Source organism: Hylobates moloch, unplaced genomic scaffold (genome assembly GCF_009828535.3).
Source record: "Hylobates moloch isolate HMO894 unplaced genomic scaffold, HMol_V3 SCAFFOLD_18, whole genome shotgun sequence".
Taxonomy (NCBI): Eukaryota; Metazoa; Chordata; class Mammalia; order Primates; family Hylobatidae; genus Hylobates; species Hylobates moloch.
Window position 1 is genome coordinate 10484535 of NW_026652293.1, and position 20341 is coordinate 10504875.

The window sequence follows — 20341 nt, forward strand, 5'->3', positions numbered from 1 at the left end:
ACTGTGTGTAAGACACCAGGCAGAGTCCCTGGCAATAGTGAGTGTTTAGCACACAGTAGGCGCTCACATCCTAGAACAAAGTGATTTGTGCCACGTCAATTGGCAGAGTACAGAAACTTGCAGATGTCATCAGAGCTGCAAGGAAGGGTGAGCAGGAGAGAATTTGGTGAGGGGTTCTGGCCTGATTGGGCTACAGCACAAGGAGTTTTGGGTTGCAAAGACTGAGAGAGCCTGGGATTCCCATCTTAGGAATACAGAATGGCAAAGAAAGTCAGCAGGAAGGGAATGGCATCATGAAAATAGAGTTTGCATGCTCGCTTCGGCAGCACATATACTAAAATCGGAAAGATACATGGCTCCTGCGCAAGGATGACACACAAATTTGTGAAGCATTCTGTATTTTTATAAATAAAAAAATTGGGTAAAAAAGAAAATAGAGTTTGCATTGTCCTAGGATGATGGTCAGTCCGGTGGTAGGGCAGGGAGGGCAGGAGGCTGTTGTATGAATGTTACGAGGACAAGACCTGGATTATGTGCCAGCAGGAAATAGAACAGAAGAAATAGGTTTTTTTTTTTTTTTCCTGTTCCATGTGGAAACAAAAATAGAATGATAAGAGATAATTTAGCACAAGTGACTCATTTTACAGATGCTAAAACTGAGGCTCATGAAGGAGAAAAGGTGGTGCAATGATGTTGCCTGCAGCCATTGTGGATTTTTCACGAGATGATTTATAAACTAAACACTTTCCAGAAAGAAAGAAAGAAAAAGAAGGAAGGAAGGAAGGAAGGAAGGAAGGAAGGAAGGAAGGAAGGAAGGAAGGAAGGAAGGAAGGAAGGGGAAAAGTGAGGCTCAGAGTGGAGAAGGGACTTGTTCAAGATATCAAAGACTTCTATTACAGTTACTGTCAGCCCTGAAGCTAGGCCGCCTATTTCCTAACAACTCCTACCCCAGTGCCATTTCCATCAGCCCCCAGCCAGCCTCCAAAGTAGACACCAGGAAGGATTTCTCTGGATAGAAATCAGCATTTAGTAGCTGTGGAATCTATTCTCCCTTTCCTGCTGCTAAGGCCAGGGTCCTTTCCTGGCATCAGCCCAGCTTTCTTCTCTCCAGGTGGTTACCTTTTGGGTAAATCCACTTAGGGAGTTAATTGATAACGAACGCTCTCTCACATTATGATTTAAAGTGTGAACACCCCCATCTAAGTGACATTTACATTTCAATGAGAGGTGCTTAAAGACCTAAAAGCCTGCAAGATTCAAAGGACCAAATTTTCTTAAGGTGCAATCACAGGTTCCTAGTGAGTCCCAGCTCAAAATTGTTGAATGGGCTTAATTTTTTTTCTTCCACCCCGATCTAAATTCCTTTCATCCTCTAGCCTCCACTCTTGGCAACTTTGACATTCATTTGTTCAACCAGTATTCACTAATACCTACTAAGTACGAGACACTGTTCAGGCAAGGTCTCTGGTCTACATTCTAGCTATAAATTCAGGGTTATAAAACCGGACATCATGGGAACTCAGGGGAAGGCCACGTAGCCCAGTCTGTGAAGGGGAGATGTCACTGAAAAACTGTGAACTTGAAAGTGTGAACACTGAACAGTGAACACTGGAAAAGTGTGAACTTGAAAATGTAAGTGAACCTGGCTAAAGTAGGTGGATAGGACATTCCTTGAGCAAAGGCCTGGAGGCTGCCATCCCAAGCACAAGTTTAACAGGTACCACCGGTTGAAGGTAGGGAGAGCTGCTTTTTATCTAATTTTAGGTGTGAAGAGGCCCCTTGTGTGCCCTCTTTTCTATCAGGAACATGCCAGAATGCTCCTTCTTAGAGATTGTGGCCATAGGGACAGCCTTCCACTGAGGTCCTCAATGTAGAGACTCACTCCTAGCTTGGAGGGTAGGGTTGAAAACCACTACATCCCATTCCCAGGTGGCCCCAAGTACATCATAGGCCACAAGTTGAGAGGACATGCAGATATGTACTTTAAAAAAACAGCATTTAACACTTTCAAAAATTAGTTGCCATCATTAGAGTTTAGGGAGATGTCAAATAAACATCTATATTTCAGGCTGCTCTTGAAAATTACCATATCTGAAATCACTGGCCTCATGATTGCAGTGGACTGCAGCTAAGGAACAGGGGCTCTTTTCAGACAAGGTTTGAGCTCACTCCTCAAGTTTACCATGGCTTTTGTCCAGCCAGCCTCACTTGTCTACTGCCTGGTCCCACCCTCGCTCCCGTGCCCACTGAATTTTAAATGGCCCTTCCCTGATGGTGAGGTTAAGTGAAGCAGCTCTTGCTCCAAACTCACCCAGCTATTACCTCTTCTTATCTGATATGCTCTAGGCAGCCTGTGCAGTTTACTGGACAAGAGTTGAATCAAGGTTCATTCTTGTTTACAGGAATGAGGGTGGAGAATGGCAGAGCCACTGGGAACAAAATGGCTTGGAGCTCCTGGGGCCCAGAGAACCAGGCTCACATCAGGGGAAGGGACTGGCTGCATATCCAGGGCATACTCGTTTGTATAAGATCCTTATCCAGGGCCCTGGTAGCCTCTTAGACCGAGCTCAAACGTTTTTCTTGCCAGCTCTGCAAAGAAGTGGTGTGGGGAGAAAGCCAGAGAGCTCGGGCTTGCCCTTCTCAGCTTCCCCATTTATTTCTCTTCTGGGAAGGGAGAACCTGTGTAGTCCACAGATGGGCCAAGTGGAGGTAAGAAAAGCTGCTATTAGGAAACTTTCCCCACTCACTTTGCGTGTAAACGAGCACGTAGCCCAGTTTGGTATTAATCCACAAGCAGACCAGTGGAGCCAATGGGTCAAAGTTGCCCTGTGGCCCGCCAATGAGGTCAGATGCCTAGCAAGGATACCGTACATTTCTGCAAGAATGACAGAGGTCAGACATGAGTTCACTCAGTTATCAATCATTAATTCAGCAGGTACTTTTAGAGTCCCTACTGCAGGCTACATATGACCCTAGGAAGGGCTTTTGGATTGTGCATATTTTCTTTGCCACAGCCTGGGCTGTGCATGTTTTTCATTTTTATTATTTTTATTTTTCATAGAGATGTGGTCTCACTATGTTGCCCAGGCTGGTCTCAAACTCCTGGGCTCAAGTAATCCACCTGCCATGGCCTCCCAAAATGCTGGGATTATAGGCATGAGCCACCACGCCTGGCCTGTGCATGTTTTTTTTAATTTTTCTTTTCTTTTTTTTTTTTTTTTGAGACGGAGTCTTGCTCTGTTACCCAGGCTGGAGTGCAGTGGTACGATCTCAGCTCGCTGCAACCTCCACCTCCGGAGTAGCTGGGATGATAGGCATGCGCCTTGAGATGGAGTCTCACTCTGTTGTCCAGGCTGGAGTGCACTGGTGCGGTCTCAGCTCACTGCAACCTCCGCCTCCCACGTTCAAGCGATTCTCCTGCTTCAGCCTCCTGAGTAGCTGGGATTACAGGTGCCTGCCACCACCCAGCTAATTTTTGTATTTTTAGTAGAGACGGGGTTTCACCATGTTGATCAGGCTGGTCTCGACCTCTTGACCTCATGATCCGTCAGCCTCGGCCTCCCAAAGTGCTAAGATTACAGATGTGAGCCACCACACCCAGCCAGCTGTAGCCATTCTTGAAGGTACTAGTAGGTGCTATGATTTTAATAATGATTTCCTTCCAGTTAGAAGTATGCCACAGTGTTCTTCTTCATTTTAGGATCTTTCACTTTAGGACCCTCTTCAGAGTCCTTAAGGAGATGAGGTTAATTTCTATTTAGAGCAACTATTCTCAGGCCGGGCATGGTGGCTCACGCCTGTAATCCTACCACTTTGGGAGGCTGAGGCGGGTGGATTACCTGAGGTCAGGAGTTCAATTCCAGCCTGGTCAACATGGTGAAACTCCGTCTCTACTTAAAATATAAAAATTAGCTGGGCATAGTTGCAGCACCTGTAATCCCAGCTATTCAGGAGGGTGAGGCAGGAAAATCTCTCTTTTTTTTTTTAAGGTTTTTTTATAATTATACTTTAAGTTCTAGGGTACACATGCACAACGTGCAGGTTTGTTACATAAGTATACATGTGCTATGTTGGTTTGCTACACCCATCAACTCATCTTTTACATTAGGTATTTCTCCTAATGCTATCCCTCCCCCAGCCCCCCACCCCCTGACAGGCCCCGGAGTGTGATGTTCCCCACCCTGTGTCCAAGTGATCTCATTGTTCAATTCCCACCTATGAGTGAGAACATGCAGTGTTTGGTTTTCTGTCCTTGTGATAGTTTGCTGAGAATGTGATAGTTTGCTGAGAATGATAGTTCCCAGCTTCATCCATGTCTCTCCATGAATTCATCCTTTTTTATGGCTGCATAGTATTCCATGGTGTATATGTGCCACATTTCTTAATCCAGTCTATCATTGATGGACATTTGGGTGGGTTCCAAGTCTTTGCTATTGTGAACAGTGCCACAATAAACATACATGTGCATGTGTCTTTATAGTAGCATGATTTATAATCCTTTGGGTATATACCCAGTAGTGGGATTGCTGGGTCAAATGGTAATTCTAGTTCTAGATCCTTGAGGAATCGCCACACTGTCTTCCACAATGGTTGAACTAATTTACACTCCCACCAACAGTGCAAAAGCATTCCTATTTCTCCACATCCTCTCCAGCATCTGTTGTTCCCTGACTTTATGATCGCCATTCTAACTGGCATGAGATGGTATCTCATTGTGGTTTTGATTTGCATTTCTCTGATGACCAGTGATAATCAGCATTTTTTTATGTGTCTGTTGGCTGCATAAATGTCTTCTTTTGAGAAGTGTCTGTTCATATCTTTTGCCCACTTTTTGATGGGGTTTTTTCTTGTAGATTCTGGATATTAGCCCTTTGTCAGATGAGTAGATTGCAAAAATTTTCTCCCATTCTGTAGGTTGCCTGTTCACTCTGATGGTAGTTTCTTTCGCTGTGCAGAAGCTCTTTAGTTTAATTAGATCTCATTTGTCTATTTTGGCTTTTGTTGCCATTGCTTTTGGTGTTTTAGTCATGAAGTCCTTGCCCATGTGAGGCAGGAGAATCTCTTGAACCAAGGTGGCGGAAGTTGCAGTGACCGGAGATCACGCCATTGCACTCCAGCCTGAGCAACAAGAATGAAACTCTGTTTCAAAAAAAAAAAGAAAAAGAAAAAAGAAAGAAAGAACAAGTATTCTCTTTTTATCGAGTACTTAAATGTGCCAGGACAATTATAAGTAGATTATGGATCTCATTTAATCTTTGTAACAACATTTTGAAGTGGGTTATATTCTTCATTCCATTTTACAAAGGGAGAAATTGAGGCTTAGTTAAAGTCACTAGCCACCAGGTTGCACAGTGGATAGGTGGGTGGTAGAGCTGAGATTAAACCTCCCTAGGCAGCCTAACACCAGAGCCTGAGCTCCTAACCTCTCTGTAGTACTGCTTCATGGTGTTTGCAAACTGAAACCTTAACAGGCAGGAGTCTGACCCAAGCAAAAGATTATTGATTACTGTACTTCTCAGCCCAAATTACCTTACCTTTCAGTTCAACTAATTGAAAATAATGATAATAATGGTGCTAATTTGCCGCCCCCCTCCCCCCGCCAGTGATTGGCAGTATAATGGGGATGGATGATTTAGAATCAAAAGCTGAAAAAAGCTGGGCGAGAACCGTAATCCCAGCAGTTTGGGAGGCTAAGGCAGGAGGATTGCTTGAGGCCAGGACTTTGAGACCGGCCCAGGCAACATAGCAAGACCCCATCTCTCAAGAAAAATAACAAAAAATTAGCCAGGAGTGGTGGCTCACACCTGTAGTCCCAGCTACTCGGGAAGCTAAGGCAGGGGGATCACCTGAGCCTAGGAGATGAAGGCTGCAGTGAGCTGTGATCATACCACTATACTCCAGCCTGGGCAACAGAGTGAAACCTTGTCTCAATAAATAAATAGCCAAAGAAAAGAACATAGGTCATTTAATCCAAAACCCCAATTTTTTTTTTTTTTTTTTATACGGAGTCTCACTCTGTTGCCCGGGATGGAGTGAGTGCAGTGGCGCAATCTCGGCTCACTGCAACCTTGGCCTCCCAGGTTCAAGCAATTCTCCTGCCTCAAGTAGCTGGGATTACAGGCGCCCGCCACTATGCCCAGCTAATTTTTTGTATTTTTAGTAGAGATGGGGTTTCACCATGTTGGCCAGGCTGGTCTCGAACTTCTGACCTCGTGATTCTCCCACTTCGGCCTCCCAAAATGCTGAGATTACAGGCATAAGCCACATTCCCAGTTTTTTGTTGTTGTTGTTGTTGTTTGTTTGTTTGTTTGTTTGAGACAGAGTCTTGCTTTGTCGCCCAGGCTGGAGTGCAGTGGCTCTATCTCGGCTACTGCAACCTCTGCCTCCCGGGTTCAAGTGATTCTCTTGCCTCAGCCTCCTGAGTAGCTGGGACTACAGGCACGCGCCACTACACCTGACTAATTTTTGTATTTTTAGTAGAGACAGGGTTTTGCCATGTTGGCCAGGCTGGTCTTGAGCTCTTGGCCTCAAGTGATCCATCCTCCTCGGCCTCCCAAAGTGCTGGGATTACAGGCATGAGTCACTGCACCCAGCCAACCCCCTAATTTTTAAGACAGAAAAGCTGAGGAGCTTGTCCAAACTCACATAGCTAGTTAAGAAGTACCAGGACCACAACCCATACATTCTTCCTCCCAGTCCAGAACTCTTTCTGTTGCACCAATCTTTGTTGGGCCAGGGAGGCTGTGTTGGCCTGGAAGCCAGGACACCTGAGTCCTTACCTTCCTTACCAAAGGCTCCTTACAGGAGTCAGGCCTACAGAAGTGGGTTTCTTCCTCCTGGGACTTGTTTGTTGCAGCACCAAGGACTCCCCAACCCAGAACTCCTTATCAGGATCCAGGATGGGCTCTTAATCTGCAGTGTGCAGAGCCTTGTCTACACTCTCTGGGGAGGTGCATTATCATTCAAAAACAGCTAACTGACCACAGGTCTCCAAAGCTGGCACTGCTTACCAAGTGGAGAAGATGGAAGCGGAACAGACCAACCAATGCCTAGTCCCTGAACACACGACAGCCACCAACTGCAACTCTTCAAGCAATTTCAGGCCAGAGCCCCTGTACCCTCAGGTAGCCAAGGGGTATGCTCCAGTTCTACTAAAATTGGTTCAGATCTAAAAAGAAAACACATTGCTTGATCACAGAACCCTCTCATGTAAATTGAGGGACTACTGGTTTACCAAGAGCCAAGAGTGGCCCCAAGGTGAATCTGTCATGCTGTGGCTTCCCTGACTTGAAGACACAGAAGTGGGTGAAGGGTCCCCACAGTCTCCAGACAACCTTCCCTGAATTTCAGGCTTTCCACTAAACAAGGAAATATCCTTCATGAGCAAGGCCTTTTAGAAATCAGGAAGATAGATGCTAACTTTGTACCAAACACTCAAAAGAGGGTGGGCAGAAATTCCTCAACACTAACTAACCCTGTCCTTACATCCAAAAAGTAGGTCTTTTTAAACAAGTGTCTAGGACATTTATTTCAGAAGCTACAAATAAAAATGGGACTACTCCTTTCAGTAACAACCCCTTGATACAATGAGTCTTAACCAAATTCTACTTATGATACAGATGACCTGGCCTTTCCTAACCCCATCCCTGGCTCCCCTACCTTCCTCACTCAACACAGGCATAGCACACACAGCCTCCGTGGGCTACCTCCAATATAGCACACCTAGGGAAAACTGTATGTTTGTTGATAAAGGTCATGGAGGTATGAAATGAAGTTGGGGGAGTTGTCACTGTATATGAAGCAACATGTGTAAAGTTTAGTTTAAATACAGGTCACCGCCAGGTGCGGTGGCTCACACCTGTAATCCCAGCACTTTGGGAAGCCAAGGCGGGCGGATCACCTCAGGTCAGGAGTTCGAGACCATCCTGGCTAACATGGTGAAACCCTGTCTCTACCAAAAGTACAAAAATTAGCCAGGCATGGTGGCAGGCACCTGTAATCCCAGCTACTCCAGAGGCTGAGGCAGGAGAATCACTTGAACCCGGAAGGTGGAGGTTGCAGTGAGCCGAGATGGTACCACTGCACTCCAGCCTGGGCGACAAGAACGAGTGAGACTCCGTCTCAAAAAAGAAAGGAAAATAAATAAATAAATAAACACATAAATACAGCTCACCTCCAGCCAAGAAAAAACTAGACCAGGTTGGGAATGTACTTGCCCTCAGTAGGAAACTCTGGGCTTGTGTCAAAAATCTCATGGAAAGAACTCAAAAGTCAGGGAGGATAAAAACTATTTCCTTGCATGTAACCAAAGGGAGTTATAAATTGGTAACAAACTTTTGGCTCTCACTCCAGTGTTTGCTGTCAGAAGTAGCTGCTCTCTAGCTAACCTGTAGCATTGGCATTCAGCTCAGTGCATAGATCCTGAGGCCTAGCTGCTCTTGTCTAACAAGACAAGTATGGTGGGTAGCAAATGGCAGCCCCAGAGATGACCAAAGCACCTTTACTGGGAATTGCCAACAATCCTGCCTTAGCCTGGGAAGGAGTTCATTACCCACTGCTTACCAAACCCTGGTCTGTGAGACAGGCTCTGTCTCAATCATTTTTAATAAGTTCAGTGCCTAGCACTTACTGACAATACATGCTTGCTAAATGAATGAATGAATGAATGAAATGAAGGACTATCAAAAACAAGATGCATAAGATGGAGATCTGGCTAGACTAGGGAATGTTCAGACTAGAACCCTGTTACTTCTAGCATCTTCACAGGAAAAGTAGAATCCTCATTAAAGGTGGAAGTAGGCTGGGCACCGTGGCTCACGCCTGTAATTCCAGCACTTTGGGAGGCAGAGGCAGGGGGATCACTTGAGCTCAGGAGTTTGAGACCAGCCTGGGCAACATGGCAAAACCCCATCCCTACAAAAAATACAAAAATCAGCTGGGCATGGTGGCACATGCCTGCAGTCTCAGCTACTCAAGAGGCAGAAGTGGGAGAATTATTTGAACCCAGGAGGCAGAGGTTGCAATGGCTGAGATTGCACCACTGCACTCCAGCCTGAGTGACAGAACTGTCTCAAAACAAACAAACAAAACGAAGGGAAGTAAGGAGCTACTTTCCAGGGAAGAGGGGTTGCTTGGAAATGGCCCAGCCATACAACCAGATTTTCCTTTTATACCACCCACATGCTGTAGATTGTCTGAGTGCAAGTGAGGAGAAATACTATTAAACACAAAGAAAGGATTTGGATCTGAAAGGGAAACACAAATGTACAACGTGAGAATTTTCTCTTCTCTACACCACACAAGTTTATCCGGCTACATTTTTATTAAAGTAACAAAAAGGTGTACATTTGTCCATAAGCTGTACATTCTTCCATATAAAAACACTATCATACAATTAGTAACCTTTGTCTTTTCTGTCAGAATAGCTTACAAACATACTACTATTATTTATTTTTACTTAATAGGAGAGACAGGCCTGCTCAACAGTCCAGCTCGGGAGTTTTGTTTTTAAAGTGAACATCATAGAGAAGAGAGACAAGATTAAGCATGAGACCATGAGGCTGCTTCTAAAAAGGCAGGGACCTGTTTGCAGACAAGATGCAAGAACACAGCCTGCAGTGATTCACAGCTTTGTTTCAACCCACAAGCCAGAAAATTAGCTCTTGGGTCTGTGGGCCCAAAGTGAACTTTAAAGCAATAAAGACTGGAAGCAGGTCTGGGAAGGCAATACAAAATGTGGAGAGTTGAAAAGGAGGCAGAGCTGGCAGGAATGGGTAGGGAGAGTGTTTGGTAAATAGCACCTTTGAGTCAAAATTGAGCAGTTAAGAAATCCAGGAGAGGGGACTGGCTGTGGGGAGGAGAACCTGGGGGTAGAGGAAGTGGGGGAAAGATTCCTCACTAAGGGGCAACAGCAGGAGAGTGGCCATCCTGGCCAAATGCCCTAGCCCTGTCCTTAAGGTGATTCGGTTTGGGAAACTCGAGGTCTTTTGAGGACCCCTCATCAATGTCACTGAGAAATTGAAGGAAGGGAGTTTCTTCCCAGTGTAGCTTTCCACTTTTCTCCAACCCACAACAGTAAATATTGCACAAGTCTACGACAAATTTGGATTGTACTGAGACAGACAGCAACTTTTCCACAGGTGCTCTGAGCACCAGGGAGAAAAAACAGTGCCCAAGGTTTGGCTTTTATTTAGTGTCGGCCCTACAAGAATACCAAGTAGTCTTGCAGAACATGGGGCACTCTCCCATTCAGCCAAGGAATATATGCAAGGCTGATTAGCCAGCCATCATCCCAAGGAGAGCAGGAGAGATGGTTCCCTAAGCCCACCAGGGCATCAGGAGGTTCTGAGAGCCAGTTTTCCTCCAGACCCTCCTGGGACCCAGGGGGCATATTGCACAGTGACTGAGAACTCTTGTCCTAGAAAATAGGGTAGCTCCATGACCCAACCAGAAGGGAAGGGGAAGGAGAGTGTTAGAGAAGAGTTGTGCTTTTGAAAAGAAGGCAGTAATAAACGACCTGGAGTTCCCTGTAGCTTTTGAGCCACCTCTCAAAGGGATCATGGCAGCAGCATCAAGACTTTCATGTGGTTCCAAAAAGAAGAGTTTTGGCCAAAAAACATCCCCAGTGGATACTCTTTGGGTCCCAAAATTCCATTGCAAATCACCCCCAAATTATTTGCCACACATACACACAAAGCAGCACTAGCAAAGCAAAGGTTTTGTGCAGAGTTCCCTTCCATCCTAACCCCAATAACCTCCAGTTCCCTTCTCCCCCCTCAGAAAACCCAAAGCTTTAGATTCCTGGCTGGAAAGCAACATCTACAGGCCCCTGAGGGTAGAATTAGAAACAAGTCATGATTTCAAGAAAAGCTGCTTAGGACAGTAGGAATCAGGAGAGGCCTTTTCACTCTCCGCCCAGGACCTCATTAGAAAAATAGAAGAAAAGATAACATAGTATTATTTAAGTCCAGGCATTAATGCCCCTGAGTAATAGAGGAGCCGGGGATGCAGGTGTCTGGCTGGGGGAGACAGAGACCTCTGAACTTGGCCTCTCTTCCTCCCCCAGGGCAAATCCCGACCTCTCTGTTCACAGTTGCTAACCTTGCTTGCTCCCTCTCACATCTTCCTAGGGCGCTAGCCAAACGTCTCCCACTTCACCTTGGCTAGGTCTACCCCCTAACAGCTCCCCCTCCTATAGGCAGACACTGGCTCACAGACTCAAGTACACAACAATTCTCTCCAAAGGCACCTGGGGAGGCCACTTCCAAGCAGCTCCCTTGAAGGATTTTTTTCTTAAAAAAAATCTTTTGGTTTTTTTTCCTCCTCTTTTCTTAAAAAAAAAAAAAATATATATATATATATATAAATAGCTCTTCATTTAAAAATACAGTTCCCCAGGTTGAGGTATGTGGTGGCCTGTTGTCACGGCAGCATGAGCACTGCGGCGCCCAGGGCGGGGGCGGAGGGGCCTAGCTGGAGACCGCCATCACGTAGTTCTTGGAGGGGCTGCTCCGGCCCAGCAGCACTTGGTTCTTGCAGGTGAGGAGCCCACAGGAGGCGGCCACTGGGGCCTCCTCGTACAAGACGCAGATGGAGCCGTCCTCCCCAATGCGGTAGGACACCTCATAGGGGTCCACCCACAGGGTCAGCTCGCTGGGCAGCAGCTGGTGCAGCTGGGGCTGGCTGAGTCCGATCTGGCTGGCCACCCTGCTGATGATGGGGTCCATCTTGTGGTTGATGCGAATGCAGCGGTAGCCGGAGCCCTTGGACGGCTTTTCGGGAAACCAGTGGTGTTTGTAGTGCTCTGTGGAGACAGGACCAGGGGGAGATGCCCTGGTTAGAGCAGCTAGGCCATGGATACTACCGTAGGGCGGGGTAGAGGGTCAAGGGACAGGAGGAGAGGAAGGGGCCCTTTAAGTAAGGGAGGTAGATTCCTCTAAGTTCCAGGACCCTCTTGCCACTTAGCAGAGAATATTTTATGGAAGCTGGAGAGATCCACTTTCTTGCTTCCAGGACAAGTGTATGTGACTGTGTGTGTGTGTGTGTGTGTGTGTGTGTGTGTGTGTGTGTGTGAGAGAGAGAGTGTGAGTGTGTGTGAGAGTGTGTGAGTGTGTGTGTGCTGGGAGGGGATTCTAGAGATCTAGGGTACTCTCTAGTGGCTAGTGTATTGCTTTTGGCACACCCCCAAAGCAAGGGAAGGGTGTGACTGGGGCTGGCATGTCCAGGCAGGGCCTCTGGAGACCTGTGAGCTGAAGTTTCAGGGCCAGGAAGGCTGCCAACATTGTTGGGTCCACAGCAAGTCACTGGACCTCCCACCATGTGTTCCCTCTGCTTCCTTCAGAAGAGTCAGAGAACCTTCCTTAGCAGTGCCTAAGGGAGTGAAAACTGGGTTGTTTTGATGAAACATCTGTTTTCCTCAGAGGGCAGGGTCTGTGCGGGTGCCTTCCGAGATGGCTATCGCTTCCTAAAACTGACAGCAACCAGCTAGAAACAGCTGGGAGAGAGGTCTCTCCCCAGCTAGCGAGCGGGCTGCTTATCTCTTCACCTCCCAACTCGAAGGCCCGCACGGCAGGGTCACCAGCTACCAGGCTTTCCTCCCTACCACAATAGGTGGCAGATGGCTAAGGGGGACCAAAGAGAACACAAAGGGGACCCAAATTCCAACTTGAAGCGAGTCAGCAACCAGTGGACTGCCCCAGGCACAGCGCACCCCGACCGGCAGGAAGAACCGCACTGGGACTCCAAGTTGTTGAAAAGGCTCGACTGCACCTTCTTCCCTCATCGGGACCCCTCGGCCGACCGGGCGGCCCGCAACAACATCCATCGAGGGTCTTAAGATCTCGAGGGTCCAGCGAGGGAGACGAGCCCGTAATGAGAGAGGGGCATAAGCTGGGGACTCGGGCTGGCACTCCAGGACCAGGGTCTGCGCCTCCGAGGGCGTAGAGGGGCGCGCCCCATCAGAACCGCCACGGCCGAGACCCAAGCACAGGGCTGGGGAGGAGGACCCAGGAAACTGGGGGCTGCGGGCCGCCCCGGGGGTCGGAGGAGGGCCACCGAGTCTCAAAGCTGCTCCCGTGGGTCACCCTGCCGCAGGAGTAGAGGAAAGACGGCCCTGGCAGGGAGGGGGCCGACCCCCGGTGGCGCCAGGCCCCTCGGCATGCGCTCACCTGTGAGTGCCTCCTGGAGCGCCCCGCTGAAGACCTTAAGCCTTTGCTCGCTCACGCAGCCCCGGGTTCTCAGGAGGCTGGAGAGGAAGCCCACGGCGGCGGCGATCTCCGGGAGCATATCGGTTCCCTTCCCGTGGCTCATGTCGCGCGCGGCTCGGGCTCAGTGAGAGGTCTCGGGTGGGAAGTGCAGGTCCACAAGACAGCGTTACCCTGGCCGCTGCTCCGGCTCTGCCCGGGCTTTTCCCGGGCAGCGTTTTTCAGGAGGTCCAGGGAGGTGGGGGCAGCAGGCGGCGGCGCTCATTGGCCGCGGCCAGCGGATGGGGGCGGGGCCCGGAGCCGCCCCGCCCCGCCCCGCCCCCGCCCCGCCCCGCCCCGCGCTCCGGCGCTCTTCCCCGCCCCCGCCACCGCAGCCCCCGCCCTCGCAGGCTTGGCGGCGCTGAGGTCATCGCTCGCTGACGTCAGTGCTAGGAACCTGCGCCCGGCTGAGCTGAGCTAGGCGAGAGGAGAAAGCGAGGCCCGGGGACGGCGCTGAGAGCTCTGAAAGCAGGGAGGCGGCTCCCGAGTACTCCGCGCCGGGCAGGCTCCGGCCTCGCCTCTCCGCCCATTTTTAAGGCTCGGGTTAGAGGCCACCTCCTCCGAGAAGCCTTCGGTGACACCACCCCTCCCAGACGGTTCCCCTTTCTGATTCCCGCAGCATTTTCAAACCATACACGGTCAGAACCACTCACCAGGACGTGTTGTCACCATTTTACCGCTTTGCCTCGTCTCTTAACTAGACGAAATGGGTTCCTTTTGGCTCTTTGGAAAGGGAGGCTGTCTTCTATTTATTTCCGTAGTAATCCCACCTCCCACAACAAGTTCCACTCTACAGCAATGCCTTTTCTCTTGCTGAGAAACATTCAAGTCTAAGTTTTCTGGTGGGTAGGGGTAGGGGGTGTGTTGCAAGACTTTTGTCTTCTCAACTTATTTTTCTAGTTCTCACTTTCCTTAAGTGCTAATTTTTTTGAATTAGTGGTCTACTCTCAACTGTACATATTTTTCCGTCCGCTCCCTCCTTCCCCCAGCCGTCTTCCTTCCTCATTGTGGACTGGACCTTCTCGAGAAAGAATCCGGCCTCAGTCTCCCTCTTCCACACTCAGGGACCGCCACCATCACGGGCACTCGGTAGATGTCTGCTGAATGAGGATAACTTCTACCCAACACCCCGAAGCCTGGCCCAGGGTCTGGCGTGCAGATCCCATGTTTGTAAGGTGACTAAAACCCAGTGGCCTCTGTAAATTCCTATTTTCCTTGGACTCTGAGCCCTCTGACCACCTTCTGGAAGCAGTGTCCCTGTCTTTTTTACTCGTACCCCAGGCTTATCCACCCCCCTGCCTGGCTGTGCTGCCCCTGGATCCTTTCCTGCCATGTCCCTACACTGTCTCCTCAGTCCTCCTCCCTTTTCTCTAGGCTGCCTTTCCTTGGAGAGGTGCTGTGCATGTAGTCTGTCTTGATGTTTACTGTTTTACAGTGGCTTTTCTCATCTGCACAGTCTGTCCTCCTGTCTTTCCGTCCTGCTCCTGTTCCCACCGGCTCTGTCCTCTCCCTCTGATGTCCAGCCACCACCTCAATGTCAGCCGAAGCCCACTGTCTCTCCAAAGCTCTTGATCTCCGTTTCTGTCAGCAATACCATCATTTCCCAGTCACTCCGTCCAGAAAGGTCAGCCTCTCCTTGTACTTGGCTCCCCAGATCCAGTCCCCAAATCGGTTGCTTCTTTCTATCTAGATGATTGCAGTGGATTCCATCCAGTCCCATCTCCAGGCCACCCTTCCCCTGTTAGTGGAGTTCCCTTCCTAAAATACTTCATTCCCTAGCTCTTCTCTTGCTCGGGTCATTCTGAAACATCCCCTCCCCCATTCGTCTACTAAATCAAGTCCAGACTCCTTTGCCTAATGTTTAAGACCCTTCATAATTTAGCCCCATCTGCCTTTTTAGGTTGCTGCTACTTTGTGCTCCAGGGTCACTCTTCTCACTGCCCTCTAAGTATCACAGCAAATCTACAGCCTGGATCCCTCAACAGCTTGCCCAAGATCCCCATCTCTGCCCTGTAACGTGGTCCCCATTCCATGCATGCCTGAACATGCATGACCCTGCTGCTCCGTGGCTCATGTCCTTATCTCCTGCATACATCATTGTCTCTACCATGCCCCACCCCCGCCTCAATCGCTCACACTACTGAAGGTACAGTGTAATCTTGGTCTTCCACCTTGAAAACCTATGCTGACCATTCTCTCGAGGCTGAGTTAGTCATCCATACCATTCTTTGGGCATTCATAATCTACCATTTGGTATTGTTAGTGATCTTCTTAGAGATTCAACCAGAGTTTGCAAGTTACTTGAAAACAAGTTACTATGCTCACGTGTCCCACATTTCTGGAACAATTCAAAATTCAAATATTCTGCTCTACTGCTTCATATAACAAATCAAAATGACCCAAAATTCTAATGTTTTGGCATTAAACGTATCTCTTAGATGGCCTCTTTCACCGGCTTCTCCCCAAATGCTGGATCAGGCCAGATGACGCCATTACTTCTGCTCACTGAGGGGAAAGAATTATTTGTTACAGGAAACAGGGCTGACCCTGGAAACAAGATAACTTAGAGATATACCAAACCATGGAGACCAGGTGTCAGCAAGGCCGAAACTGACCAAGGTCAACCACCAAGGAAGTCAGGGAAATAGGTCAAGATATAGACAGCTATATAGGATTGTTCAGCACCTAAATGTGAAAACGCTGAACATCTTCCTGGGTATGTCTTTGACAGGTGTGAGTTGTAGGAGATGCCTAACATCTCTTGCAACTGAACTGCTGAAAAAAATCTTATGGTAGCCCCTTGACTGTTTTTTGCTTCAGAAAATAGAATTCTGTCCTTATGTAGATTTTTCTGTCCCTCACCAGGCCACACAGTGAATTCTCAAGAGAGCCAGGACTGGGACCAAATTTTCTGACTTCAAGTATGGGGCCTTTTCATTAGACTGTTGTGCCCCTCTGCTGCTGTTGCATGGGCCGTGGTCCAACAGAGCTGTCATTGCAGACGATGATGCAGTGAATGGGACAGGAGCCGGGAGGCTGTAACCCCTTGTCTCCACCATTACCCGGAGAGTGCCTTGGCCTCCTCATTGGTGATTAGTTTGTGAACTTGGTGTAGGGCAGAGGTGATCCATAAATACCAGAAGGTAGTCCCACTGCTTTCTCTTCTTTTCTTTTTCTTTCTTTTTTTATTTAGACAGAGTCTCGCTCTGTCATCAGGCTGGAGTGCAGTGGAGCGATCTCGGCTCACTGCAACCTCCTCCTCCCGGGCTCAAGCGATTCTCCTGCCTCAGCCTCCCGAGTAGCTGGGACTACAGGCATGCACCACTACGCCCAGCTATTTTTGTATTTTTAGTAGAGGTGGGGTTTCATCATGTTGGCCAGGATGGTCTCGATCTCTTGACCTCGTGATCCACCCACCTTGGCTTCCCAAAGTGCTGGGATTACAGGCGTGAGCCATTGTGCCCAGCCTCTCCTCTTTTCTGTCTATGCACAAGCCTAGGGAGAGGAAGCTTAATGTATCTCACATTCAAAGTTCCCAAGTCAATATACAGTGTAGCCGGGTGTGGTGGCTCAAGCCTGTAATCCCAGGACTTTCAGAGGCTGAGGCAGACTGATCACTTGAGGACAGGAGTTTGAGACCAGCCTGGCCAACATGGCGAAACCCAGTCTCTACTAAAAATACAAAAAAAAAAAAAAAAATTAGCTGGGTGTGGTGGCGGGCACCAGTAATCCCAGCTACTCCAGAGGCTCAGGCAGGAGAATCGCTTGAACCTGGGAGGCAGAGATTGCAGTGAGCTGAGATCACAGCACTGCACTCCATCCTGGGCAACAGAGTGAGACTCCATCTCAAAAAACAAAAAATAAAAAATAATTAAAAAAATATATACACACACAGTGTAATTGTACTCAACTCTGGATTTAGGTTCTCGATCAATTTTTGAATACATTATAGTAGTCCCAATTGTTTTTGAAATTTCCTGAAACTCCTCTTATATTGCTAGGACCAGAATCCTTAGAAGCTCTAAAAGTCAAGATGTCACCCCTGCTTTTTTTGTTTGCATGTTGCCTATTGCTTCCCATTCCTTGGTATAATCAAGGTGCTATTTGAGCAGCAAGATAAGGAGAGTGGGTCGCCTCTCCCTCCCCCCCTGTCCTTCCTGCTTCTCTTTCTCCCTTCCTGCCCTTCCTCCTCCTCTTCCTCCTGGTTCTTCTCTCCCTCTCTCCACTCCCACCCAAGGGTCTTGGGTTGAATTTTGGACTTTAAATGTTGACATGTGCTGACCAGTGACTTCACCCACTGAAGAGGGGGAAAGGGGTGATGGAAGTGAGGGTGGACTTCATTTATGCCTCATCTGGACCAGAATTTCTGTCCCATGTGACCTCAGACCTATTGGTTCCTCTAGTCCTGGTTGCTCATCTCGCCCACTTGCACAGCCCACCCGTGTGGCCAACTCAGGAGTGACCCACCTGCTCTCTTCAGACCATATTCCCACTCAGAAGTGGGTCCCACTCCTCAGGCCTCTGTGCTGGCCCTGTCTGTGAGGTTAGCACGCAGCCCTGCTCTCCATTTCCAGCTCAGAAGCAACTGGATCATTGTAAGTGATTTCTATCTTCCCCAGCGCCCTGTTGGGCCTATGGGGACTTGGCTTGGTTGCCTCGATTTTCCGAGTACAAGTAGAAACCTGAGGTTGAGTGAGGCAGGCAGAGGCTGGGCTGAGATACTCTAGGAGGGTAGCATCAGGTCATTTCTCCACCATGCAGAGTGTAGTTTTTGTTGGTCTGTGTGTCAGTGTGGTTAGGGAGGTATTAGTATGTATATTTGAGTGAGCATACATACTTAGATTGCACGTGGGCTCTGATGTTTGTGGGTAGGAGGGGATATGGATATGTGTTCGCTATGTTAGTAAGCACATATAATGGTATCTGTTGAAGAAAGTCGTCTTGTGAAATGTGGGCGTTATGGTGGAGTGTACATTTTGGTGGAGTGTGTCTGAGTGTAGCTGGTGCAGATACTAATTTGATCTTTCCTCTTTACAGACCTCATTGGTGACAACTTGGCTGTGCTGCCCAGAGCTAATAAGAAACATCATCCGGGGAAGACCAGCTGCCTCTTCCTCACTTCCTAATCAGGGCGGAAATACTGCTAAATATATCACAACTCTTTGCAAGCATTGTTGGGTAATGATCAGGACATCTTTGTGGGTTCCCTATCATTTTCTCACAAAGTTGAACCTTTCAAGGTCAGTTCTAGGCCAGCCAGTCTGGGAGTCATTGTTTAGAATCAGAAGAGAATTTAAGAAGAGGAGAAAATGACATTGTCTCTAAAACCTGCTAATGAGAACTACAGGAAGGTGGGGATGCTAGCTATTTTTAATATTTCTGGTTTGAACCCCTTCCTCCACCCCAGAATGAACTGAGAGTAGGGACAGAAATAGATAATGCAAAGATGGTTAGGGTTGAGGGTAAGCAGAAAACTACCCATCTAGACCGAAGGAAGGCTTGCTAACATTTCAGTAAGCAAACAGCTTTCTAATCTATAGGTAACAAGTTTTACATCCCGGAGGACACTTTTTGAGATGGAACTTTGTTTGTTTGTTGATTTTTGTTTTTTTGAGACAGAGTCTCGCTCTGTCTCCCAGGCTGGAGTGCAGTGGCATGGTCTCGGCTCACTGCAACCTCCACCTCCCGGGATCAAACGATTCTCCTGCCTCAGCCTCCTGAGTAGCTGGGATTACAGGTGCACGCCACCACGCCTGGCTATATATTTTTGTGTGTGTATTTTTAGTAGAGATGGGGTTTCATCATGTTGGTCAGGCTGGTCTCGAACTCCTGACCTTGTGATCTGCCCTCCTCAGCCTCCCAAAGTGCTGGGATTACAGGCGTGAGCAACCGCGCCCAGCCTGGGGCTTTTTGAGACCCTATTGAAGGCTGAGGAAGAGTCTGGAAGCTAAAGAGTAACCCATTCCACCACCTGCTCTGAAGATAGAAGAGGCAAAAAAAGATTAAATTGTACAAAAAGCCCTTAAATTAGACAACGGAAGAATTTCCTGATACAAAGTGAGTGTCTAAGATGTGTTAAACAAGATGCCCGCTCCAGCCAGGACTCAGACACTCCTGGGTAGAGAGCATCTTCACAGTTTGGGATGAAAATGACTATACAGAGTGGTGGAGTGAAGGCTGCAGGCCCCTCCCCAAGGTGGCATCTAACCCTGGAGGCATTAGGACCTCAGAGGCTATCCACATGATTTCCAGCTGATGAGCAGAAATAGCCGTGGCAGGTGCAGGCTTCACTTGCTGCCACCAACACGGGAGCTCACCAAACACCCAGTGGCCAAAAGAACCAGGGTCTCTCTAAGCCCTGGGCTCACCGCCAGGCAAGCTTGGGTGCTTGGGAGGGCCATGGTTCTTCACAGTGCAGCCCCTGGATTTCTTCTCAATTTACTCAACTCTCTCTCTTGAATCCCATTTGTGCAGCACAGAAGTCACAAATTAGAACCCCCCAAGGCAAAGCTGACCATAGAAACAAATGGTTTTGTCTATATAGTGTTTAAGCACTTAAAAAATTCATTGTGAACATTTAATAATTAGGAAGTGTCAAAATGAAAATATCTAGAGTTTCTGTGTAAAAACCAGAAGATCTGTTAACACTGATCCCACACTTCTATTTGGCAATGACTGGCCCCTAAGACGGGGGATATGTCCTCTAGCTCACCACAGTCTTCACCATTGCCTACTGCATCCCTGCTGAGACAAAGTGGTACTTGCCGTTTATTAAAGATGAATGCTGTTTTTTAAATTATACTTAATCCTCATTTGCATTACCTGCCTTGATTCTGGAGGTATTTGAATTTGCATCTCTTGATAAAGAATAAATCTCAAAATCGTCATCTCTAACTTCACCTTTATTACAGAGCTTCCAGTTCATTTTTTTCCAGCTGAGAACTGGACATCTTTGGAGCATTTTTCTGGTGTTTCAGTCTCAACATGTAACAGATCAAAAATACTTCTCTCCCTTCTTCGTTGTTTCTTAGTTCTTTCTCTCTTTCCTTAGTATTACCCTTCTTTTTCTGCTTTAAAAACCTTCAATAGCTTCCCATTGC

The 20341-nt window shown here is 48.0% G+C and overlaps 1 protein-coding gene, 1 long non-coding RNA gene and 1 pseudogene across 3 annotated transcripts; 2 read left to right on the top strand and 1 right to left on the bottom strand.

The window, feature by feature from the left end:
* Nucleotides 1-310: 310 nt before the first annotated feature.
* On the top strand, nucleotides 311-404 carry LOC116458134 (U6 spliceosomal RNA; annotated as a pseudogene).
* A 10932-nt stretch (nucleotides 405-11336) lies between these two features.
* BTG2 (BTG anti-proliferation factor 2) lies at nucleotides 11337-13396 on the bottom strand. Its single transcript, XM_032136771.2, has 2 exons — nucleotides 13167-13396; nucleotides 11337-11803 (listed from the first exon to the last, which is right to left on the bottom strand). The coding sequence occupies exons 1-2, from the start codon at nucleotides 13306-13308 to the stop codon at nucleotides 11469-11471; spliced, it is 477 nt and encodes a 158-aa protein (XP_031992662.1). The 5' UTR covers nucleotides 13309-13396; the 3' UTR covers nucleotides 11337-11468.
* A 214-nt stretch (nucleotides 13397-13610) lies between these two features.
* LOC116457884 (uncharacterized) lies at nucleotides 13611-20139 on the top strand. 2 transcript variants are annotated; one of them, XR_004245134.1, is made up of 4 exons: nucleotides 13611-14083; nucleotides 14231-14416; nucleotides 17645-17836; nucleotides 18279-20139. It is a non-coding gene; the product is annotated as an uncharacterized LOC116457884 (long non-coding RNA). The 2 variants fall into 2 exon arrangements; XR_009210823.1 differs by lacking the exon at nucleotides 18279-20139 and having other exon boundaries at nucleotides 13705-13879; nucleotides 17645-17681.
* Nucleotides 20140-20341: the final 202 nt, after the last annotated feature.